The sequence below is a fragment of the Schistocerca serialis genome, chromosome 7 (genome assembly GCF_023864345.2).
Source record: "Schistocerca serialis cubense isolate TAMUIC-IGC-003099 chromosome 7, iqSchSeri2.2, whole genome shotgun sequence".
Taxonomy (NCBI): Eukaryota; Metazoa; Arthropoda; class Insecta; order Orthoptera; family Acrididae; genus Schistocerca; species Schistocerca serialis.
The window spans coordinates 80,603,410-80,630,263 of NC_064644.1; the positions used below are offsets into that span (position 1 = coordinate 80,603,410).

The 26,854-nt window shown below is 43.9% G+C and overlaps 1 protein-coding gene across 2 annotated transcripts in view; it reads left to right on the plus strand.

The window, feature by feature from the left end:
• The window catches only part of LOC126412767 (zinc finger protein basonuclin-1-like), a 295,072-nt gene that overhangs the window by 267,117 nt on the left and 1,101 nt on the right, over window positions 1-26,854 (plus strand). For both annotated transcript variants that reach the window (XM_050082521.1, XM_050082522.1), the window contains 3 exons: window positions 1,240-2,127; window positions 8,005-8,210; window positions 18,424-19,926. In XM_050082521.1, the coding sequence (XP_049938478.1) occupies window positions 1,240-2,127; window positions 8,005-8,210; window positions 18,424-19,741 (2,412 nt within the window). In that variant the 3' untranslated portion in view covers window positions 19,742-19,926. The remainder of the gene's footprint in view (window positions 1-1,239; window positions 2,128-8,004; window positions 8,211-18,423; window positions 19,927-26,854) is intronic.

Here is a 26,854-nt window from a genome sequence, read left to right on the forward strand (position 1 = left end):
AGGTCTCCATGTCTTGCGGCAAGCTCCGTGATTCTGTATGGGTGGCCGAACTAGTTCAGTACCTACAGAGGTCTGCATGTAAGAATGAGGTACTGGGGCGATGCGCACTGGCATAGAGCTATACATCACCACGTAGTGCTAGAGCCAAATCGTCACCGTGCTTCGTCTACCAGCAGCGTGCCTGGATACAACATTTGGAGTAGATTTAGGTATCAGATTAGATATGAGAAATGTACTTAGTGCTGAGCCACTACAGTCGTCATTACGGGCGGCATAAAGCAAACACGTCAAGCTGAAAAGTGCGGTATGGTAAAGGACACATACCGGCGGTGCGGCGAAGTATTCTCCGACCATTTCTGCGGAGAACGCATAAAGCATCGTAGTGCACACCACCAAAGGAGGTTACTAAGTCAATTGGTGTACAGAAGCTGCTTTTTGTATGGTCAGATGTCCACAAGACCCACGAAACGACACGAAGCACGGCGGTAATATGTGCACCGAAAGATGCCCCAGCCATTGAGACTGACACAAACAAATTATCTCCACTTAATCCTCTATCGTCAAGTAGCAAACATCTAATGAACACCTAAAATGAAACCTATAACTAAAGAAGCTGCTAAACAACCTCCGCCGTCTTCCACGCGTACAGTCACTTGAGCGGATATGTTTCCACTTTGAAAACGACGCCTCGATTATCCCCTATCTGTCATCCCACCTTTAAAAGATTGTCAGATTTTCTAAATAAAGGAACACCACACATTCCGAATCCCTTTCAAAATAAAAATGCTGGTATCCATCCCAACATGAATGCTCTATAAGCGGCCGGCTGGAGTGGCCGAGCGGTTCTAGGCGCTTCAGTCTGGAACCGCGCGACCGCTACGGTCGCAGGTTCGAATCCTGCCTCGGGCATGGATGTGTGTGATGTCCTTAGGTTAGTTAGGTTTAAGTAGTTCTAAGTTCTAGGGGACTGATGACCTCAGATGTTAAGTCCCATAGTGCTTAGAGCCATTTGAACCATTTTTTTGCTTTATAACCTCAAAACATTGGCCCCAAAATTTTTCACATATATGACCTTAGAATTACCCTTGTCTCCCGTTTTATCAAGTAGCAAAGGCAAATTATTTTGAGTTCAAATTTAATAAGAAATACAAAAAGTAATTTTTTTTTACAATTGAAAGAAAATACTACTCTGTTCTGTGAAACAGATTTGATTCCTTTCTTTCTTATTTCTTTTTGTAGGACAAGTACGGAAAGATGCTGCAGCGCTGGCACATATGCAGCGACGAAGAAGAACCGCTGGTCCTGCGGAGGTTTCTCGGGTTTCCTGAGACGAGAGGGTTAGCGATGAAACTCATGCAGCCAAGCATCGGACCACGGTCCGAATGCGGAAGCAGCAACGAAAATTTGCTTGTGGCTCCGTTTTCCGGCGATCTGCCACTCTCGTTGAATGGAGCACCCTACGAAAGGCGTCCCATCCTGAAGGTACTGTCCCCGCCTTCGGGTGCAACTGTATGCAAGACTGCGCTGCCCATACCCCACCCATCTCCACTGTACCAGCTCCAGAACATGCAGCCCCTGGACTTCTGTAAGATGGAGAGGGCGAACGGGGAGCGACTGCAGCAGCAGACGGTCCAAGAGGAGCCGGGGCTCATCAACCTGAGCATGCCGAAGTTCGCTGAGGTTCCCAAGTGGTACAGAGAGGACGCGGACCAGATGAGAACGAGCTACGGAACTTCGACGGCGTCCTTATCCAGGCCGTCCCCTCCGACGAGCGTGTTTTCGGAAGCGGACAAGACGAGCAGAGGCAGCAGCTGCCTGGCCGACTCTGGAGATGAAGACGACGACGTCGAAAACTACCAAAGCGCGATGAATCTCAGTAGGGACTCCAGCAATGGAGCGAGCCATACAGCGCAAGAAGACACGAAGCGACGAGCGCCATCTTCTCCGAAGAGGAAGTGGGGCTCCAGTCTACTGGACTTGCCTTTCAACCTGGCCACGCCCGTCGTGAATCAAGTGACGGGCAAGAAGCGTGTGCAGTGCAACGTCTGCCTCAAGACTTTCTGTGACAAAGGCGCGCTCAAGATACACTTCTCGGCGGTCCATCTCCGTGAGATGCACAAGTGCACGGTAAGCCCAATCTCTTTCATTTTCATTTATTTTCGCCTTACATTGTCCACTGCGTGACTTAAACCTTTTGTTGACGTGTCTGGTTCCTGATTCAGCGCCCTACACCGGGTGAAAAGTATTTGAACCGACAAACTCTGGGAGGTTGTAGGGGACATCAAAACAAATATTTTTCCCTAATGTCATTTTTTCCTATGAGGAGTATTTAAACCGGTAGAGGAAGATTTCTCTGGCAGCAAAGTAATTAAAGCAACAAATAGCTTTCCAATTTTTTATGACCAAGAGACAACACATTAACACAACCCAATTTCAATTGCAGTAGATTTTCAAAAATGCCTCCATTGACACGTAAACAAAGGTTATACCGTCGAATCACTTTCTGTCTGACACGGGCAAAAACCCCAGGAGTATCCTGAATTGTTCCTGCTGATGCTACTATCCGGGCAACCTGATCCTCTTCTGATGCAACAGGATTTGCGTAAACAGGGTCTCTCCCCACACAAAAAATCTGGAGGGGACATATCTGGGGATCGAGCAGGCCATGGTACAGGACCACCTCTGCCAATCCACGTTCCTGGGAACCGTCGGTCCATGAATCGACGCACACGACGACTGAAATGTGCCGGCGCCCCGTCGTGTTGGAACCACATGCGTTGTCTTGTAGGGAGCGGGACGTCTTCTAACAATTCTGCCAATGCTCTGGCGAGGAAATTGTAATAGTGCCTGCCATTTAATGGCCTAGGTATCAGATACAGCCTAATTAAACAGTCCCCAACAACACGGACCCACACATTAACAAAGAACCGCACTTGATGAGCGCTTGTAACTGTGGCATTTGGGTTATCCTCACTCCAAACATGTGAATTGTACATGTTTAAGACTCCATCACGCCCGAATGTTGCTTCATCGCTACGGTCGCAGGTTCGAATCCTGCCTCGGGCATGGATGTTTGTGATGTCCTTAGGTTAGTTAGGTTTAACTAGTTCTAAGTTCTAGGGGACTAATGACCTCAGCAGTTGAGTCCCATAGTGCTCAGAGCCATTTGAACCATTTTGTTGCTTCATCGGTAAGCAACACAGAGGATGGAAATGTAGGATGCATTTCACGCTGTTCCAGGTAGCACTGCGAAAACTGTGTTCTCGGTGGATAATCAAGTGGTTCCAGGTTGTGGACACGCTGTAAGTGAAATGGACGTAACAATTGCTCTCGAAGGGCTGTTCTTACATTAGTCTGATTCTTCACCATGTTACGTGCAATTGCACGAGTGCTGATTGAAGGATACCGCTCCAAATGCTGCGAGGCAGCTTCCTCAAATTGCAGCGTTCTTACCGTGCGACGTCGTCTCTGCCCAAGTAATTTGCTAAATGACCTGGTGTCATACAGACGTTGGTTCACAGCAGCAAAGGTCGTATGATGCGGGATACGGCGATTAGGATATTGTTGTTGATAAACCCGCTGTGCAGCTCGTCCGTTGTGGTGCGCTACGTAGTACGCACCAACCATATCGGTGAACTCAGTCCAGGTGTATCGCTCCATTAGCACAGAGACAGTGCACTACTACACTGGTGGACAGCAGTTGCCTACAACTGAAGAGCGTAATACGGCCTCTAACAACTGAAGATCGTAATACAGCCCCTAACAACTGAAGAGCGTAATACGGCCTCCACCGGTTTAAATAATACTCCATGCCCCCTACAACCTACCAAAGTTTGTTAAATACTTTTCACCCAGTGGAGCCATAAACTAATGTGCCCCAACATTATGCCCACCTGGTTAATAGAGAGTTTGTTTAATTTTGAAACTCAGTGTATCAGAAATTCGGCGTGACACAGATATGTCAGGTCCTTGATAGTTTCCGAACGTATGTGGCAAAGCGCGTCGGGGTGTAGATCACGCAGTGACCATAAATTACGAGCCAGTGTTTGTGGGCATGGAACTCGTGTTTGATACAGTCCCAGACGTGTTCCATTGGGTTCATATCAGGCGAGTTTGGTGACAAAGATATCAATATCACGCTCTTCAAACTACTGTGGCGCGATTATCGCCTTTTGACACGGACAGTTATCCCGCTGGAAAATGCCATCGCCGTCGGAGAAAATCTTAAGCATGTCGGGATGCAGCTGGCCCAAAGTAATGTTGACGTCGTCCACTGCCGGTATGGTCCCTCCGATTAGCACTACACATCCCATGAGAGCCCCGGTGAATGTCCACCGTAGCATGACAACATTTCCGGACACGGTATTGGCTCTGATACTTCTAGAAACATTATTCATTTGACCAGGTAATGTGTCCGTTGATCCGCAGTTCATTCTCAATGGTCCCGCGCCCTCTGGAACCGTAGCTCACACTCTCGTTGTGTCAACATGGGAACACATAGGGGTCTGCAGCGGAGCCTTTTATTCAACTATGAGCGCTGAGCGGTGTGCTCCCAAACGCTTGCCCCTGCATCAGCTTTGTACTCCGTCGTTAGATACGCCACTGATCGCCACCTATTCGACTTAACAGAACGGCAAGCCTCTGACCTCTACGTTCAATGGTGAGGTGTGGAAGCCCAGCGCCTTGTTACCTATTTCAAGTTTCGCCGTCCTGAAACCACTTTATGTAGACGCCCACGACAGTAGCACGTGAACAGCCGACCAGCTTCACCGTTTCGAAGCTGCTCGTTACCAGAGTCGGACCAGAACAATATTCCCATTGACAACGTTGCTTATGTCAGTGGATTCCCACATTTGCGACCCGTACTGTCCCTAGAATGTTTCCCCATTCGTCTCTGCTCCACGTATGTACTTCCCTTACCTCGTCACTTGCTTCAACGCCCATGGTTGCAGTCGACCACGTCTGATCGCAGCAGGGGAGGACAGCCATATTGTGCACCAAGCATATCGTGACCGCTTCACATCTGCTCCTTCTACCGCAGAGCATTTTATTGACTCCTCGCAACACTCTGTGTAAAGCCTCACTAATGGTCGTAGGCTAGCAGCAGCTTGACAAGAGGTATATCTTCCGGTGCCTTGGCTGCCGTTAACACCACAACAGAAAATTCTGCTTTAGAGAAAGTGCCGTTACCGCGAGCGGGGACCACTGAGGAATGGCGTCACATTCTGTTCAGCGATGGATTTAAATTCGAGACTACCCTGAATGACTACTGTCGGCGAGTATGGCAGTCATCGGCGACGATGTCCCATCCATCCAGTGTTTTGGAGACACACAGCGGTGTTACTCCTTGCGTCACGGTTTGGATAACTATCGGGTGTCACATCAGGCCATGGCTGCTATTGACTGACGAAACACTGACAGTTCAACGGTACGTCACAGACATCTTGCGTCTTCAGGTGTCATTCCTTATGTGGCAGTATCGTTACGCTATTATTGAACACTGCTCTATGAACTGTCTCCTTGGTTCAGAGGTTCTCCTGTGGCCAGAAGGATCCCAAAATCTGTCTCCAAAATGACATGTGTGGGACCATTTTGGACGCCAACGCCATCCCAGTGCTAGTATTGAAGACTGCTAACAACAGCTGTAGGTCAGATTGCCTCAGGAGACGATAAAACGGCCTTACGACGAGCTTGCTAATAAATGCCTGCATCCATGTCATAGGGGATAGAGCATCATACGGGTAAGTAGCCTTGTACTGCCAAATTATTTGTAAATTTGATTCAATTTTTAATCACCTAAATAATATCACATACACTCTCAACCCGTGAAGTTTCATTTCCTTTTCTTCCCCCTTTCTGCATGCTTCACTATTTCACTCAGCAATATACACTTGAAGAACCAAAGAAACTGGTGCGTCGGAAGTTCACTAAGTCTTTTTGCGGATGATGCTGTGGTATATCGAGAGGTTGTAACAATGGAAAATTGTACTGAAATGCAGGAGGATCTGCAGCGAATTGACGCATGGTGCAGGGAATAGCAATTGAATCTCAATGTAGACAAGTGTAATGTGCTGCGAATACATAGAAAGATAGATCCCTTATCATTTAGCTACAATATAGCAGGTCAGCAACTGGAAGCAGTTAATTCCATAAATTATCTGGGAGTACGCATTAGGAGTGATTTAAAATGGAATGATCATATACCGTTGATCGTCGGTAAAGCAGATGCCAGACTGAGATTCATTGGAAGAATCCTAAGAAAATGCAATAAGAAAAAAAAAGGAAGTAGGCTACAGTACACCTGTTCACCCTGCTTGAATATTACTCACCAGTGTGGGATCCGTACCAGATAGGGTTGATAGAAGAGATAGAAAAGATCCAACGGAGAGCAGCGCGCTTCGTTACATGATCTTTTAGTAATCGCGAAAGCGTTACGGAGATGATAGATAAACTCCAGTGGTAGACTCTGCAGGAGAGACGCTCAGTAGCTCGGTAGGGCCTTTTGTTGAAGTTTCGAGAACATACCTTCACCGAGGAGTCAAGCAGTATATTGTTCCCTCCTAAGCATACCTCGCGAATAGAGTGTGAGGATAAAATGAGAGAGATTAGAGCCCACACAGAGGCATACCAACAATCTTTCTTTCCACGAACAATACGAGACTGGAATAGAAGGGAGAACCGATAGAGGTACTCAAAGTACCCTGCACCACACACCGTCAGGTGGCTTGTGCGGTATGGATATAGATGTAGATGCACATAAGCCTAATATCTTGTAGGACCCCGCGACCATGCAAAACTGCCGCAACACGACATGGCTTGCATTTGACTAATGTCTGAAATAGTACTGGAGGGAAATGACACAGTGAATCCTGCAAGGCTGTCCACAAATCCGTAACAGTACGATGAGGTGGAGATCTCTTCTGAATAGCACTTTGCAAGGCATCCGAAGAATGTTCAATAATGTTCATGTCCGGCGACTTTGGTGGACAGCGGAAGTGTTCAATCTCAGAAGGAGTGTTCCTGGAGCCACACTGTAGCAATTCTGGACGTGTGGGATGTAGCATTGTCCTGCTGGAATTGCCCAATTCCGTCGGAATTTGCAGTGGACATGAATGGATGCAGGTGATCCGACAGGATGCTTACGTACGTGCGACCTGTGAGATTCGTATTAGACGTATCAGGGGTTCCATATCACTCCAACTGCACACGCCCCACGCCATTATAGAGTCTCCACTAGCTTGCTGAGATGCAGGGTCCATGGATGCATGAGGTTGCCTCCATACCCGTACACGTCCATCCGCTCGATGCAATTTGAAACGAGACTCGTCCGACCAGTCATCAACAGTGCAATGTCGATCTTGACTGGCCCAGGCGAAGCGTAAAGCGTTGTGTCGTGCAGTCATCAAGGGTATACGAGAGTGCCTTCCGCTCTGAAAGCCCATATCGATGATGTTTCGTTGAACGTTCCGCACGCTGACCCTTGTTGGTGACCCAGCATTGAAAACTGTAGCAATCTGCGGAAGGGTTGCACTTCTGTCAAATAAAGCGATTCCCTTCAGTCGTCGTTGCTCCTGTTCTTGCAGGTTCTTTTTCCGGCAGCAGCGATGTCGGAGATTTGATGTTTTATTGGAATCCGGATATTCACGGTAAATTTGTGAAATGTTCGTACAGGAAAATCCCCACTTCATCTCTACCTCGGAGATTCTGTGTCCCATCGCTCCTGCGCCGACTCTAACTCAACATTAAGTCATTTAAATCTTGATAACGTGCCATTGTAGCAGCGGTAACCATTCTAACAACTGCACCAGGCACTTGTTGACATTGTAGACGTTGCCCACCGCAGCCCTGTATTCTGCCTATTTAGATATGTCTGTATTTGAATACGCGTGCCTATACCAGTTTCTTTGTCGGTCAGCGTATTTTCTGTTGTATATTATGTTCCCAAAATACAAATGCCCGCTGCACTACCTCGTTATCTTAGCGGCTCGGCTCGGTTGTCTGCAGGTGGAGGGCTGCAACATGATGTTCAGCTCGCGGCGCTCCCGCAACCGGCACAGCGCCAACCCCAACCCCAAGCTGCACTCGCCGGGCTTCAAACGCAGGACTTCGCCGCAGGAGGGCCGCCCCGGGCGCTTGCACGCGCTGCCGCTGGTCGCCCCTGCGGCCGCCGCCACCGTGGCCGGCGGCTGCGTCGACCTCTCCACGCACAAGTGAGTTTTTTTCTCTTTAATTTTTTAATCTGACTTTGGATTACAAGGACCATACAGCCAACACTGCTTATTAATGTGGCAAAGAAAACATAATCCCAAAAAGTGAAAGAACGCAAAATTACAAAATGAGCATTGCAACGTGGTGGTTACGTGCAAACCGGTGACAAGTGAAATAATAAGTACAGAGGACTTGGAAGATACAACATATTTATTTACTGATCAAAAGTTTAACCCAAATGGCACAGTATTTACACAAAAATTTTGTACAAGTGTCTCTTACTCACAAGTCAGAAAAATCCATTACACAATACCTTTCTAATTGAATTAAGTGCAAACAAGAACTTCTTATAAGTTCTCTACTAACTGTAAGTGCTTCAATAATAAAAGGTAAAATCAGTTCCATTTAACAAAGGGCACTTTAATAATAAAGGTGAAATAAGTTTCTTTTGAACCGGAGACACAAGTTAAAAATACATTACACAAAAGCTTTCTGACTGAATTACTTGCAAACAAGAACTTCTTATAGCTTCGATCTTACTGTAACCGCTTCAATAATAAAAGGTAACTGTATAAGCAGTATAGCAAACGGAACAGACACCTTGGCGTCCCAATGCAGAGGAAACTTAATGCAAGATCCCCACTCACTGCAACTCGAAAAACTCAGTGGCCGCCGTATCGATTGCCATTTTTCCCGGCGGCCAAAAGAACCTCCATTCCCTCTGGTACTGGTCGGCCAAGACGTCGTACTCCGGACATGGATTTAGACATGGACTAGATGCCCGCTGCAGTGCTGCAACAGAAAAGCACAAACACACAGCCACAGCCAAAAGAAACAATGTTAACAGCCCCAGAATATAGTAAGATAAGATCCTGCAAAGATAGATCACATCAAGACAAAGGCAAATTAAAAATGGTTAAAAGCATTAACTGTAGACTTCAGTTTTCAAAATATGTAAAACTGCCCCAGCACAAACAGACTAGTTTCAAAATGGCAACGATAATACAAGGCATAATTTAATTACACCAGTACGTCACAGTTCCAATACAATACTTCCACTCATAAGAAAAGGTAGAAGCTAGTGTTAACACGGGTAGGCCCGCATGCAAAACTAGAAGCTTGAATGTCTACTTCTTCAATAGACTCCACTAGGCAAAATGAATAACACATTGCTCAGCGTCCTATGTAGAAGACCACGGCCCAGTCACGCCTCACGAACTTGCAATAACAGGCCCGTTTCCGCACTCCGAGCCACATACAGCGGTCAAATCCAGCTAATTCCACGCAAACACAAGTTTCACTCTCCGTGGAGCGACACGTACCGGCCGTTACGAAGCGAAAACCCAGTCTGCCCGCCAGCCCACCAGCACCACCACCGGCCAACGAGGCAAAGATAAGCAACGCCAGAGGGAAACAATCAATCCGGGTGAATCGAACGGAGAAATCACTGGCGCCGGCGCCTCCCCACGTATCAAGCATACAAACGCTCTCTTAAAGTAAATAAAAAGTGCAATTAGACATACAACAAACAGCCAGCGGCAGTGATGACAATGGCATTGGAGCAGAATTGCAAACAGCACTATATAGCAACATTATCATAAACATGCATATGTTCATATAGTAAAAGACAAAACGTCAAAGGGCAAACACCATACAACAAACAGTAAGTATAACCAATAGCTGAATAACAAAATTCCAAATAACATTTAGTATAGTACTGATTACGCGGTAAATAGGTATAGTATAGTACTGATTACGTGGTAAATAGGTGTATTAGTGTGATTTTTAAGCGTACCATCAAAGGTTTCACTTTACTTTACGTAATATAGCAGAAAACGCGAAAATGTCGTGTAGTCGTACTTTCTGTTTTCGTTTCGCCGCATCAAATCTGTAGAATTTCGTTTAACTGTTCTTTGCTCTCTCCAGCAATTTAACTGCAGCGTACCTCTTCATTATTTAACTCACATTTCCGGAAAATAGACAAGGCCAAGGGAGATCTTGACAGTTTACGGAGGGAAAAGGGTAAAGAGAGATGGGAAGTGGCAAGAGGCAACAGGAGGAAGTGGCCTAGAATGCTTCTTGGTGAACGTGGAAAATAGATTTGACCTGTCGCTTCAGTTAGAAGCTGGTGACCCTACAGCAGTTGCAGGTGTAGGCTGGGCACAACAAACTTTCAGCAGGAAATTGGAAAGTAAGAATGTAGGAAAATCAGTAAAGGGAAAGAAAGTGTTGTTCTTATGGAAGAGGTTCCAACTTTTGCAGAATGAACTAGAATCAGAATTCTAGGTCACCAATTTTTTTTAAACCTAATGCTGGTCTAGAGCAGGTGACAGAGGATTTAGGATCACTTTGCAGAGATTTCCCTAAGGAAAACACAGTGTAGAGTGTGACCTGGAAAAGACTGCATTACAATCGAAGCGTACTAGTGTTGAGGTTCTGTTTGTTCTTGGGCGCCATAGTTGACCTCATTCCAACTCTTCTGTCAGAAGAGTTAATCTGGAGTTGGAACGCGTATGTCAGATGCAGGGTAACACATTGGTGTGGTTCCTGTTGATTGGCTCAATAAGTGGAATTATAATAGGCATGGCCTTCACCTCAACAGGAAAGGGAAAGGTAAACTTGCTGGAGAGGCACTATCATGAGTCATAATATATCAGTGGTGAAAGGGTTAAGAAAAGGCCGTTTCTTAGGGGTGGGATGACAGAAAGAAACCAAGTTTTAAGGGAGGTTAGGATTGAAACAAACCTTCAGTTACATCAGCATAAACAGCTGTTGGTTAACAATTTTCAACAATCAGCAGAAATTTCTACTCTACCCAATTTTAACTGAGTCAATCTGAAATGTCAGCTATCTTTATTGTATTAAAATATTCGAAGACCGAGAAATAAAATTAATTAATTAATTATCTGCATAGATGAATTATGGTCCTCAAACCCAGCTGACATAATCTGCCTCTCTGAACATCATGTGACCACTGGCATAGAACTTTTAAGTGCTACAGGATTTAGTTTAGTATCTTACTTTTGTAGAGGATAAATGGAGAAATGAGGAGTTGCCATATTCATCAGGAACTGTCATAAATTTAAGAACATAGACATTCATAAATTTGGCCGAGAACAGCATATAGAAGCATGTGCAACAGTAGTAGAATTTCATAAAAAATCCTTCATAATATTACGTGTATATCGAGCAGCTGGAGGTAATTTTCATCTGTTCATAAACCACCTTGAAGCTGTACTGGCCCATTTAGCAACCAAAAAAAGAAATAGTGGTTGCTGGTGACATCAGTGTAGATTTCCTTAAAGGCTCTCCCAATAAGAACTTATGTGAGTTAGTAACGCTATCATTCAACTTAATTCCCACTGTAAAGGTCTCAACTAGAGTAGCCAATTACTCACAAAAGCCATTGATAATATTTTTGTAGAAGAGTGCAATGAACAAAATTATATTACAAAACCAATAGTCAGTGGCCTGTCAGACCGTGACATGCAGTTCCATCTGTTAAATGTTGATACTGAACAGGATATAAAATCTGTTAAATCTGAACTCAAGAGGGTAATCAATAAGCCAAAAACTGATAATTTTAAGACACTCCTCAGACACATTCACTGGAGTGATGTTTACAGTGCTCATGGCATGAATGAAATATATAACACTTCTGCTAATAAAGTGCTTACCTTATTTGAACGCTGTTGTCCCCCAAAACTAACCAAGGTTAGAGCAATGTCTACAAAGAAGCCATGGATTACTCTAGGAATAGAGGTATCTTGTAAAACAAAAAGAAAACTGTATCTGTCAATCAGAAACAGTTCTGATGTTGATGCTACAGCACATTACAAGAAAGACTGCAAAATATTACAGACTGTAAGGCAGCCATCAAAACAAATATATTACAAGGGAAAGATAGTCTGATAACAAAATAAAGACAGTATGGGATATAGTGAAGGAGGAGACTGGTGAAACCAGACATGAAGAGGGGCAAATAGCACTAAGAGTAAATGATACATTGGTGACAGATGTGTACAGTGTCGCAGAACTTTGTAATAAACATTTTATAAATGTTACTGAGATAGGGTTGTCAGGTTCTGTAGATGCTGCAATGGGATACCTCAGGCCAGACATTTCAAGTAACTTCCTTAGTATGAATTTGACCCTCACTAACCCAGCAGAATTAATGCCTATCACAAAACCTTTAAAATCCAAAACATCTAGTGGGTATGATGAAATATCAACAAAGTTAATTAAAGAATGTGATTGTGAGTTCAGTAACATTACGCTATCTGTGTAACCAGTCGTTTATCAGCGGAATATTTCCTGAATCGTTGAAATATTTTAGAGTTAAGCCACTGTTTAAGAAGGGAGATAAAGAAATAGCATCAAATTTCCCTACAGTTTCACATTTGCCAGCATTCTCAAAAATTTAAGAAAAACCATCGTCTCACAAATAATATACTGTCAAAGTCGCAGTTCGGATTTATAAAGGGTTCTGATATTGTGAAGGTTATCTACACTTACAGTGAAAATGTACTTTATTCATTAGACAAAAAATTGTAGGCAAATGATATATTTGTGATCTGTCAAAGGCATTTGACTGCATAAATTACAATATCCTTTTAAGTAAATTAGAATATTATGGTATAATCTATTTCTCTAGAAGGAAACAAAGGGTGTTATTAGGAAAGAGTCACATATTAAGCTATTAGGCATCATCTAACTGGGAACTAATCACATGTGGGGTCCCACAAGGTTCCATCTTAGGGCCCTTACTTTTTCTTGTGTGTGGCAATGACCTTTCATCAGTAACATTAACAAATGCCATGTTTGTTTTGTTTGCCTGCGATACGAACATTGCAATAAACAGCAAATCAAGTGTAGTCTTAGAAATATCAGCTAGTAAAATACTTGTGGAGATTAATCACTGGGTCCTAGCCAATTTTTTGTCACTAAACTTTGAAAAAACACACTGCATGCAGTTCAGAACGTGTGAGGCGTGCCCCACGAGTATATGCCTAACATACGATGACAATAAGATAGAAGAAGTGGACAGTGTTAAATTCTTGGGATTACAGCTTGATAATAAATTCAACTGGAGGAGCACTGCTGAAGTGTCTCAACAAATCTCTATTTGCAACGCGAATTCTGTCAGACACAGGAGATATAAAATTGAAAAAACTGACATGCTGTGCTTACTTTCACTCCATAACGTCATATGGGATTATTTTTTGGGGTAATACATGAAGTCAAGCTAAAGTTTTCTGGGCGCACAAACATGCAATAACAGCTACATGTGGTGTGAACTCAAGAACATCCTGCAGAGGCCTGTTTAGTGATCTAGGGATACTAACTACTGCTTCCCAATATATTTATTCCTTAATGAAATTTGTCCTCAAAAATATATCACTTTTTCAAACCAACAGCTCAGTTCTTGGAATCAATACTAGAAATAAGAATAATCTCCAGAAGGTTTAAAAGTCACTTACTCTTGTACAAAATGGTGTACAATACTCAGGAACACACATTTTCAGAAACTTGCCAGCAGCCATAAACTGCTTAAGAACCAATGAAATTCAGTTTAAGAGAAGCCTAAAGAATTTATTGGTGGCCAACTCCTTCTACTCCATTGATGAATTGCTCCGTAGGACCAACTTATTACAATCTAACTCCTGCACCATTTCAGTGCAGTCATGTGTTCATTGTAAATAAGTATTGCAGTAGTTCTATTATATGTTTATTATCTTACAAATAAAAAAAACATTTTTTTCTTAAATTTTAAATTCAGTGCATTAATGCGATCTCGGTAAATGCGTGTTGTAAAATGAACCTTTCATATAGTGTGCATAAAAAAAATGACGATCATTCCACTTGAGATCTGTGGAAGGCACATTAGCTTTTTTGTTTTAGTTGTAAATATTTGTCATGTATTATTGTTTTCTTGACATGTTCTACATCTTGGAGGACCTCCTCACTATGTATTAATTGGAATGAAAGTAAATCTAATCTAATCATTATACAACAATAAGATAAATGTAGCATAAAGACAGACATACTTAAAGTAAAAGAAAAACCCAAAATGACAAACACAATACAACCAGCGGCATGTACAATAGTGTCAGTAGAACAGTGACATTCACACGTCAGTGCACAGTGAGTGTGTTCTAAGTACAACACAAAACTGACTATAAACTTACAAAAATAGATTCGACCCTTAAAAAAAACTCAAAGAGACCTTTGGAGAAAATAGAAGCACCTTAAGAGTTTAGAATGGAAACCAGTACCAAGCAAAAAAGGGAAAGACATTAAATAATTTTAATCAGTGAAGTTCTTATAATAGTATTTCATTCAGCTGTTCTTCTGGCTATGAGCTGATATCAACACCATGGTCACTATCAAGTTATTACTCTTACAGTTCAATTTCGAAGTACTTACATCCTTAGCACTTCGTAATCGCTGGTGCTGTCAAAATTTATTATATGTTAATAAGTTGGTGGATTTTTATTAGTCTGCAGTTGCTGAACAGTAGTAATAAGATGTCTGATTCGTTTTTAAAAGCTGGCTGTTTCTGTTGACAGCTGGTTACGATGTACTGTGGGTATATTCCTGGTTTATTAATATATGGATTTGTGTGATATTATCATCGTTGTATTATTTACTAGTGGTATTACCTTTGCCTAAATGGTTTGTTCGTGATCGTGCCGATGATTACAGTAAACAATTTAGGCAAAGTTAATACCACCTGTAAACAATACTGAGATGATAATACCACACAGATCCGTAGATTAGTAAACCAGAGATGAAATCACATCACATATTTAAAGATAAAATCACAAATAAATAATACAAAGATGATGATATTGACAAGATGATTGCACCTGAAGATCCTGTACTTGAAATAATATTCAGTTATGTATACCGAAGATGTACTGGCTGCAGCCTCATTGTAACGTCGAACAATTAAAGAGCTAGGTAGGTTAGTTGTTAAAAGCGACTCCAAAACCCGGCAACAAAAACAAAAAAATATACAAAAAAGATTTCAGAATTAACACTCCAAAGAGCAAACAGAGACCGTATGAAACGCAAAAGAACAGAGTGCCCCTGGTGGCCAGCCCAGACCTCAGCGGTTGCCGTCATTCACTTGTTAACACACGTCACAACTTAACAGTCACTACAGCACTTCACAGCAACAGCGTCGCCGGATGGCGCGGACCATGTGTACGTGCGCGAATACAACAATCGACGCGTGTAGCGGTCGCTACAGTAGCACTCAAATCCATAGGTTAACATATCAGGGATGTAAGCATAGTACATCGTTAGCAAGCTGTCAACAGAAGCTCTCAATTTTAAAAACAAATCAAACATATCACAAATAGTGGTTAGCAACTGCAGATTAATAAATTTCCATCAACTTGTTAACGTGGAATACACTCCGACAGTACCGGCCATGACAACGTGCTAGGGACATAATTACTTCCAAATTGTAAAGTAAAAATTATAACCTAATTTATAACTAATGAAAACGTACAAAAATTGTGTACCAAAATCTCATATGATTTGCCGACAGCTTGAAAATGACTAGGTTGTCGACATGAGCTCAGAGCCACAACAACAGCTGAATAAAATACTATTATAGCAGCGTTATTGTTGAAAATTATTTAATGTCTTTACAAAAGGTTTACAACGCTTAGGGCCCACGAGAAATAAAAACAAAGATGTAAAAGCTGAAAGGTGGAAGAAGCACAAAGAGAGGCTATATAAGGGAAACAAAAATCACATAAAGAAAGAGGAATTAAGTGAAAATGAGATGGGATATATGATAATACCAGAAATAATTGACAGAGCTCTTCAAGGCTTAAGTCGAGAAAAGACCCATGGAATATACGACATTTATTCAGAATTATTAGAGTGTTACAGAGGCCAGCGATGACATAACTATTCCCACCTGATGTGCAAGTCGTATGAGACAAGATAAATATCATCAGACTTCAAGTAGAATGCAATAATTCCTGTACCACAGTTGACCTAATTCATTTACCGAGGAATGGAGAAGCCGGTAAAGGCCGTCTCAGAGAAGATTAGTTTGGGTTCCAGAGAAATGTAGAAACACGCAAGGCCATACTACCGTTACAGCTTGTGCTAAAAAATTGGTCAAAGAAAGGCCACTTTACTTTTGTAGCAGAAAACCTTGTACACAGGGAAACCACAGCTATGACTAATCGTCTTGAGTGTCAAGATGCCGCTCCCGCCGTACTTATCTTTCTGTTATCAGATCACAACCGGTTTCGTGGCACTGAAAATCACATTCTCAGGTGACATGTAAATAAGTCATAAGAGCTAAGGAACCCGGAACACGGAACCCAACATCCGTTGTCGAACCAGACTATTAAACCGTTAAATGGCAATAAGTTTATGAATCATGGATAAAATACACGGAGCGAAATGTATATAAAACTTGCAGAGAGACCAGACTGCAGTTATAAGACTCGGAGGACATGAAAGAGAAGCAGTGATTAACAAAGGATTGAGGGAATTTTCTACCCTATCGCCAGTGTTATTCCACCTGGGCATTGTGGAAGCAGTAAAGCATACTAAGAAAAAATTATGAAAGACAATTGAAGTTGAGAAAGAATAAATAAAAAATTTACTGTCTGCCGATGGAATTCCAATACGAGACGGCAAAAGACGTGTAAGAACAGTTGAACGGGATGGAAACTGTTTCGAAAGGAAGTTAAAAGATGATTACCAACGAAAATAAAACGAGAGTAATGGAATGTTGGCGCTTTAAATTAGGCGATAATTGGATTATGAAACGAGATACTAAAAGTAACAGATGAGTTTTGCTATTTGAGCAGCAAAACTGGTGAAAGTAGAGAGGATATATGCAGACAGGCAATAATAAGGCAAGCATTTCTGTAAAAGCGCAGTTTGTTAACATCGAATACAAATATGTTAGGAAAACTTCTCCAAAGATATTTCAACGTCGTGTAGCGTTGTACTGAAGCTGAAAGTGAATGATAAGCAGTTCAGACAAGATTAGATCGGAATCTTTTGAAATGTGGTGCTATAGAAGAATGTTGGAAATCATATGGGTACATCCAATAACCAATGAGGTGCCACTGAATTTTCTAGCACAACTTTATTAAAAGAAGGGGGGCTTGGCAAGACATGTTCTGATGAGACATCAAGGAATCGTCAGTTTGGTTATGGAAGGAAGTGTATGGTGTGGGGGGAGGAGAGGAGGGAATTACTAAGCTGCAGAAGGAGACCACGGCTGGCCTACAGTATGCAGGTTCAAATGGGTATAGTGTGCAGGAATTACACAGTGATGAAGTGCCTTACGCTGGACAGACTACCTGTATCAGACCACAACAGCAACAGTAAAGAAAATAGCAGTTTACCAAATATCAAATTGTATTTGTGACATTCAGTAAAGTTCTTCTGGACATATAACCGCATTGTCAACACGTAAAATTCTCCGATGTATCGGTCAGCACTACAAATGGGCATCTTCAGCGTGCTTTTCAACTGTGACTGTGACAACGTACGCGGAAGACTATGTTTACGTATATATTTTTATATCTTCCCAGCATAGCGAACTCAACTTGTCGTTAACACAACTAAATGTATACCTATAAAAGTAACTTCAGGGGTACCTCAGGTAAGTGTTACAAGCCCTATACTAATCCCAATACGTTATAAATTAATGATGTAGTGTATAACGTCAGAAGTTGCATGGGGCAGTTCGCGAATACTACTGTTTCATGCAATGTGAAAAGGATCGCCACTAACAAAATATTTGCGGTCGTTCAGAAATAGTTTCTGAGAAATGATATTGCGGATAAGTCAGTTAGCACAGAAGAGGGGATTTTTTGCTGAATAACGTTGTCACTCTGCAGCGAAATCTGAACTGATTTGAAACTTCCTGGCAGTTAGAACTGTGGTTCCAAAAACTGAATCCTACACATGCTCATTGCCAAGGTGGAAACTAGTGAAAAGTACAACGAAGGATTAACCTTCAGTCTTTAGCTATTTCACATAAATAACTCGTTTCACTTGCAGGGGCTTATGGCGAATTTTCACAGTGGACACAAACAGTAGCACTTTAGTAAGCTCTCCAGTTCAGTTACTAGTCGCCCTATGCGTTATAATGCTAATACTGTTTTGTCATTAGTACATCAACTTTGCTACTATTAATGCTGATTTAATGTTCTCTTCCTGCAGGTATGACGAGAAGATAGAAGACAGCTGGTATCAAAACGCCGATGGAGCATCGGATAACATACGTTTACGGCCACTTACCAATGGTGTTGCCATTAAGACTGAGAAAATCGATGAACCATATGGCGAGTACGAGAAAGACGAGGAAAATTCGTCAGTGCCGTTTAGTTTCAGTGCAAGTCTTTGTCATCCGTACACCGATAAGCAGAAGTTTTCACAAGGCCCTTACGAAGAAAACCAACTTAAGGAGGAGTTTACTGATGTGAAAACTGAGTGCAGAAGTGAAGACACTCACCTTGATAACCTTGCTAAGGAGGAGTTAAGTGACGTAAAAAGGACGTGCGTAAGAGAGGATTTGAGCAAAGCCAGCGAGCAATTACCCCTGAGGGGAGTGCGTAAACGAAAAAGTCGAAATCCGACACGCTACGGGTCGTGCCCAAAAAGGACTCACGTACTGTCCTTAGAGTCTGTCGCAAGTGAAAGGGATTTCAACGAATGTGTCGAACAAACTATCACAGATGGAACATATGATGCAGGACGATCAGACCAGCAGAAATGTGTCGCAGTCATCAGTCACACAGAAGAGACATCAGAAGTTCGGGAGGAGAAAGATCGATGTGTACCAGTCGGCGATGTATCAGATATCGATACTAATCTGTGTACTCGGAAATCGGAGCAGAGTCCAGAAAATGAAGAGGGCTGTGTTGAAGACAACTGTAAAATACCAGAAAGTGGGATGGATGATTACAGCTGTCTGGAATCATATAGTGAATTAGTTTCGGATGTGAAGGACAACGAGGAAGCACGAAGTGGTAGAGAGGTTGTTCCTAGAGATACGAGAAATTTTATCAACGTGGAGCCGGAGAAGTGCATCGCAACAGAAGTTGGCGAAGTTACCAGAGACTGTAGTGATCCAAACAGTGAGGTTGATGAAAAGACATGTATAGACGACCAACTGAAGATGCGGGTTCTTGAGGATACCCCCAAGCAGAGCAAGGGGCAAAACTCGGATGAAGCTTGTTTGGCTTCTCAGATTGAGACGTCAGAACCATTAGAGGAGAACCGCGACACGCCGAGCAGGGAGATACCGATGGACAAAGAGAATCCGCGCAGGTGCCTAGGGTGCGGGAAGGTGTTCCTGAACCACTTCTGCGTGAAGACGCATTACCGCAACGTGCACCTGCGGCTTCAGCACGGCTGCACCGTGCCCGGCTGCTCGGCCACCTTCCCGTCCAAGAGGAGCCGCGACCGCCACAGCGCCAACCCCAACTTGCACCGCAGGCTCCAGCCGGAGGGACAGCTGGAGGCGGCCGACCAGTAACGTTCCAGTCTGGGGTGACACCAAACGCTCAGCGTAGGAGATGCTGTGACCCACCCCAGGACTTCTTGAAATACATGCCGCGCCACGGGTTTCAGGGGACCCTCGAATCACCCCAAGACGGAGGCATCAATACGCGACCGAGCGGGCTGGGCGTACAGTGTACGAAAGATTCCACGGAAATCCAGGTACAGACTGCAATGTGTTCTTCATTGTGCATTAATGTTACCACCACATTTATGTACATTTCTGATACGAAACTCTTTCTGTCGCCGATGCATGTAACACTAGCAAGATACATAATGCTTTCAAGACTCCAGACAGTGTACTGACTGTCCAAGTGAGGTGGCCCAGTCCTGATCTCTTATTCGGGGGGAAGGTGGTTCAAATCCCGTCCAGCCGTCCCTACGCCTCTCCAATACAAGCTTGTGATCTGTCTCAATGATCTCGTCCACGGAAACTTGAGCTCTTATCTTCATTCTTAGTACACTGTCTGATCCAAAGTACCTGGAGACCTGTTAGTGGGTATTAACATGGGGTGTCGCCACCCTGTACCTTTACATCGCCCTGAATTTTGCTGGAGACACTTCCAATGAGGTACACTATGTGATCAAAAATATCCGGACACCCCCTAAAACATACGTTTTCCTTATTAGGTGCATTGTGCTACCACCTACTGCCAGGTACTCCATATCAGCGGCCTCAATAGACATCGTGAGAGAGCAGAATGGGGAGCTCGGCGGAACTCACGGGCTTCGAACGTGGTCAGGTGATTGGGTGTTACTTGTGTCATACCTTACTACGCAGATCCCTAGATCCACTGTTCCCAATGTGATAGTGAAGTGGAAACGTAAAGGGACACTTACAGCAAAAAAGCATACAGGACAGCCTCGTCTGTCATTGACTGACAGACACCGCCGACACTTGAAGAGGGTCGTTATATGTAATAGGCATACATCTATCCAGACCATCACACAGGAATTCCAAGTTGCATCAGGATCCACTGCAAGTACCATGGCAGATAGGAGGAAGGTGAGAAAATCTGGACTTCATGGTCGAGCGGCTGCTCATAAGCCAAACATCACGCCAGTAAACGCCAAACGACGCCTCACTTGGTGTAAGGAGCGTAAACATTGGACAATTGAACAGTAAAGAAAGGTTGTGTGGTGTGACAAATCATGCTAAACAATGTGGCCATCCGATGGCAGGGTGTTGGTATGACGAATCCCTGGTGAACGTCCTCTGCCAGCGTGTGTACTGCCAACATTAAAATTCGGAGGTGTTGGTGTTATGGTGTGATCCTGTTTTTTTTTCATGGAGGGGGCTTCCACCACTTGATGTTTTGGTGGCACTATCACAGCACAGGCTGACATTGATGCTTTAAGCACCTTCTTCCTTCCCACTGTTGAAGAGCAATTCGGGGATGGTGATTAAATCTTTCAACACTGACTAGCACCTGTTCATAAACCACGGTCTGTGGAGGAGTGGTTACACAACAATAACGTCCCTGTAATGGACTGGCCTGCACAGAGTCCTGACCTGAATCCTACAGAACTCCTTTGGGATGTTTTGGAACGCCGACTTCGTGTCAGGCCCCACCGACAGACATCGATACCTCTCCTCAGTGCAGCACTCCGTGAAGAATGGGCTGCCATACCCCAAGAAACCTTCCAGCACCTGGCTGAACGTATGCCTGCTTTCATATGGAAGCTGTCGTCAAGGCTAAGGGTGGTCCAACACCATACTGAATTCCAGCATTACCGATAGAGGGCGTCACGATCTTGAAAGTCATTTTCAGCCAGGTGTCCGCATACGTTTGATCACATAGTGTATCTAAATGTCTGTGGGGGAATGGCAGGTCCATTCTTCCTCAATTGCCGAAACTAGAGAAGACAGTGATGCTGGACGCATAGTATTTAGTGCGGTCGACTTTCTAACTCATCCCATAGGTGTTCCATTGGATACATGTCCAGGAATGTTGTTGTCCACAAACCATTGCTCCACAAATTCTTCTTTATGAAAGGGTGCATTCTCATGCTGATACAAACAAGAATCTTTCCTATCAGTGCTGCAAAATACGTGCATCTCGTGATGCATTTACCGTTTTCTGAACAAAGCAGACTACACACTAACCACGGAAAGAACTCGACAGCGTAAAGGATCTCTTCGAACTTCACTGTTGGCGCTACCACAGCGACAGGTAACGCCCTCTAGGCAGTTGCCAGACGTAGCCCGTCGCATCAGATTGCCATAGGGTACAGCGTGTTTGGCGACTCCAAATGACTCATTTGCTGTCATCCACTATCCAGTGGTGTCACTCTTTACACAAGAAAAAGCGCAGGTCATTCCCATTTTTAATAAAGGTCGTAAGACAGATCCATACAATTATAGACCTATATCGTCGACGTCAGTCTGTTGTAGAATTATGTTTTACGCTAAAAAATTATGACGTTTTTGGAAAATGAAAATCTCCTCTATAAAAATCGACATGGATTCCGCAAACAGAGATCCTGCAAAACTCAGCTCTCTCTGTTCCTCCATGAGATCCACAGCGCAGTGGACAACGACGCTCAGGTTGATGCCTTGTTCCCTGATTTCATTTAGGCACTTTACACCGTCCCGGTCCGCAGCTCGTGGTCGTGCGGTAGCGTTCTCGCTTCCCACGCCCGGGTTCCCGGGTTCGATTCCCGGCGGGGTCAGGGATTTTCTTTGCCTCGTGATGACGGGGTGTTGTGTGATGTCCTTAGGTTTGTTAGGTTTAAGTAGTTCTAAGTTCTAGGGGACTGATGACCATTGATGTTAAGTCCCATAGTCCTCAGAGCCATTTGAACCATTTGAAGACCGTCCCGCATTGCCGTTTAATGAAAAAAATACGAACTTCCCGAGTATCGGAAAAGACTTGCGATTGGATTCAAGACTTTGTTGCAGATAGAACTTAACACATCGCTCTTAATGGAACAATATCAGCAGATGTAAAGGTAATATCCGGAATGCCACAGGGAAGTGTGACAGGACCGTTGCTGTTTTCAATATACATAAATGATCTAGTAGGAAACGTCGGATGCTCTTTAAGGCTATTCGCATATGATGCTGTTGTCTATACCAAAGTAGCAACGCCAGAAGATAGTAAGAATTTGCAGAACGACCTGCAGAGAACTGATGAATGGTGCAGGCTCTGGCAGTTGACCCTGAACGTAAACAAATGTAACATATTGCGCATACATAGGAAAAGAAATCCACTACTGTACAGCTACACTATTGATGACAAACAGCTGGAGACAGCGTCTGCCATAAAATATCTTGGTGTAACTATCCACAGCGACCTTAAGTGGAATGGCCATATAAAACACTCCTGATAGATTTATTACTCAGATGTCATCCAATAACTAGTACTCATTCGAAGTCATTGAGCTCTGCTGACCAATCTATTCTGCTGTTACTGCGTCTCTACTGACAACTTCAGTACTGCCCGCTTCCTTTAATACTGGCCTATCTTGGTATCTAGTCGTCCGTTCCGTATTACATAGTGCTGTCCGATTTCTTATGACGAGATAGTGAAGAATTTTCAGTAACCATACAATAAAGGCTTTCAAGACTGGTTGTCTTAGCTGCTCGTAAGTCCTGTAGTTCATTGGTAGACAAACTGCGGCCCGAACCAAGTATTGGTGCAAAACCCGATATTGCACGGGTATTCATTTTCTCAGTTTTCTATTAGAAATGAAAACAAGAAGGAACGGTATTCGTAGAGTAATACCGAAAAAATTTCATTTTCAGTCCCTCCGAAATTATGAAACAGTTCCTGTTCGCTGAGAGCAGCTGCATCTTTCTTTCTTTCTTACTTTGCCTGAAGCTTGTCCCGCAGTTACGCAGGGTCGGCCATGGTTAATCGGACGTGGAACGGTAAGTTTAAGGGGTGGCCGGATGCCCTTCCTGCCGCCACCTCGTAACTACCGGGAAGGAATTAGTGTACCCCAGCTGTCTGTGTCCAATGTAAGCCATGGAATAGTGCGAATGTGTTGCAGATGTCTGTGGGTCGTGTAACTGAGGCGGAACATGGGGACCAGCCCGGCATTCACCTAGGGGGATGTGGAAAACCACCTAAAAACCACATCCAGGCTGGCTGGCACAACGGCCCTACGTCGTTAATCCCGTAACTACCGGGAAGGAATTAGTGTATCCCAGCTGCCTGTGTCTAATGTAAGCCATGGAATAGTGCGAATGTGTTGCAAATGTCTGTGGGTCGTGTAACTGAGGCGAAACATGGGGACGAACCCGGTATTCACCTAGGGGGATGTGGAAAACCGCCTAAAAACCACATCCAGGTTGGCCGGTACAACGGTCCTACGTCGTTAATCCACTGGGCGGATTCGATCCGGGGCCGGCGTGCCTGCCAGAATCCAGGAAGCAGCGCCTTAGCGCTCTCGGTTACCCTGGCGGATCTGAGAGCAGCTGCATCGCGCGTCTAAAACGCGATTTTGTAAACGTCTCTATAGCAACGTCTCTTGATAGCTCTATAGACAGCTATCGTTTTCATCTACAGCCTTTTGTGCTTTGCAGTTGAAAGTGCTGCCAGGTGTCAGGGATTTTCTTGCCTCGATTGCAGGAGTGTCTAATTACTAAAGAATGCATGTATTAAAATTTCGTGCATGAAGCGGCATTTTTCCAAACATCTCATTGTTTATGACATCATATCTCTTTAACTATGTGTCGTACAACGACATATTTATGGAAGTACATTCGGCAGCATGTGTGGATACTGTATGCGTAATATATTGTGAACAGAGAGAGCAGCAAAGGAGTAATAAATTTCAATGTCATACATGATGTGGCATTTTACGTACGCATCTCATTGTTTATGACGTCATATCTCCTTAACTGTGATAGGTAGGTGGTTCTTACCACCAAAGTGGCTGTTGAATGACAATAACGGATATGTGTACCAAGTTTGGTTGATATCGGTCCATTGGTTTAGGAGATGTGGAACATAAACAAATACATACATACATTTTTATCAATTGTATGGATACACTTAACAGCAAAATTCGAAAAAGTCATCTAACGTCAAGAGCTTCTTAAGAGTTTAGAAGCTCAGTAATGAATTGAAATACATACGGAAACAGTCACTAAACTCGCCCAAAGATGTAAACAACCATGCATGAGCAGCGCCTATTAGACGGAGGGTGTCTGACAGCCGATCAGTTCCAATCATTCCACCAGGAAGGAGGTACATGGCTCGTATTGTCTGTAATTCAACCATGCCTACACGGTCAGTACCGCTGTTCGATCGCGTCCGCATTGTTACTTTGTGCCAGGAAGGGCTATCAACAAGGGGAGTGTCCACGCGTCTCAGTATGAACCAAAGCGATGTTGTTCGCAAATGGAGGAGATACAGAGAGGCAGGAGCTGTGGATGACATGCCTCGCTCAGGCCGCCCAAGAGCTACTGCTGCAGTGGATGACCTCTATCTATGGATTATGGCTTGGAGGAAACGTGTAGCAACGCCACCATGTTGAATAATGTTTTTCGTACAGCCACAGGACGTCGTGTTACGATTGTGTGCAATATGCTGCGTGATCGACAACTTCACCCCCGACGTCCATGGCGAGGTCCATCTTTGCAACCGCGACAACATGCAGCGTGGTACAGATGGGTCCAACAACATGCCGAATGGACCTCTCAGGATTGGCATAGCGTTCTCCTCACCGATTAGTGTCACATATGCCATCAACCACATAATCGTCGGAGAAGTGTTTGGAGGCAATCCGGTCAGGCTGCAAGCCTTGACACGCTGTCCAGCGACTGCACTCCTGTTGTTTTGGGGTGGCATTATGTGCAGCCGAGGTACGGAAGGCGCCGTAAGGGCTGTACGATACGTGAATGCCATCTTCCGACCGTTAGTGCAACCATATAGGCATCATATTGGCGAGGCATTCGTCTTCATGGACGACAATTCGAGTCCCATCATGCACATCTTGTGAATGATTTCCTTCAGGATAACGACATTGCTCGACTAAAGTGGCCAGCATGTTCTCCAGACATGCCTGGCATAGATTGAAAAGGGCTGTTTATAGACGACGTGACCCACCGACCGTTCTGAGGGATCCAAGCCGGATGTCCGTTGAGGAGTGAGACAATCTGGACCAACAGCGCCTTGATAAACTTGTGGACAGTATGCCACGACGAATACAGGCAACCATCAATGCAAGGGGACATGCTGCTGGGTACCGGTGTGTACAGCAATCTAGATCACCACCTCTGAACGTCTCGCTATTTGGTGGTACAACACGCAGTGTGTAGTTTTCATGAGCAATAAAAAGGGCGGAAATGATGTATATGTTTTTCTATATTCCAATTTTATGTACAGGTTCCGGGACTCTCGGAACCAATGTGATGCGAAAGTTTTTTTGATGTGTGTCTGTGCTTAATTTTAATTGACGTTGACGAATTGTGCCTTGGGCAAAGTAAAGTTGGCTGCTTACCTCAGGGTCATAGGGGTAAATAGCGCGGCTACTGGGGCGCTGGACGATGTGAGGGGGAGGAATGTTTTACTGTTTGTCCTACAGTAATCACGACTCGTACCTATCGGCTGTTGCGGTACAAATTTCTACACGAAAGCAACATGAATTCGTGGATTGCATTACAGAGATAGTCATCTTCAAATGACGTACTTATATGTAGCAAGGAACATTAAATTAAAGCTGTTGTAATGCAGCACAATGAGTAGAATAAAACCGACATTCAAGCATTTATTAATAGTATGTGTCCTTGTCTGATATTGTATAATGTAGGTACATTAATTCTTATTAAGTTTCTGGTCTCCCAGAAAACACAACATATTTCGCCGGACAATTACATTGTCACATATTCGTGACCACTGAGGTTGGCAGCAATGTGGAACAGGGAACAGTCAACACGAACTGTTCCGAACTGTGCCGACTTCTAACGAGCAGTAGTTGGAGGTCGGGGGTCTATTTATCGCGTGCCCTTACTGCTGGTAGTGTGTTATGGGCTCGTAACGTAGTACTTTATGTGGGTTACCAATTAATTGTAAATCGGCACATACGCGACCCGAGAGGCTGTCCAATAATATCAGTATTGGCTCTTGACGAAAAAAGT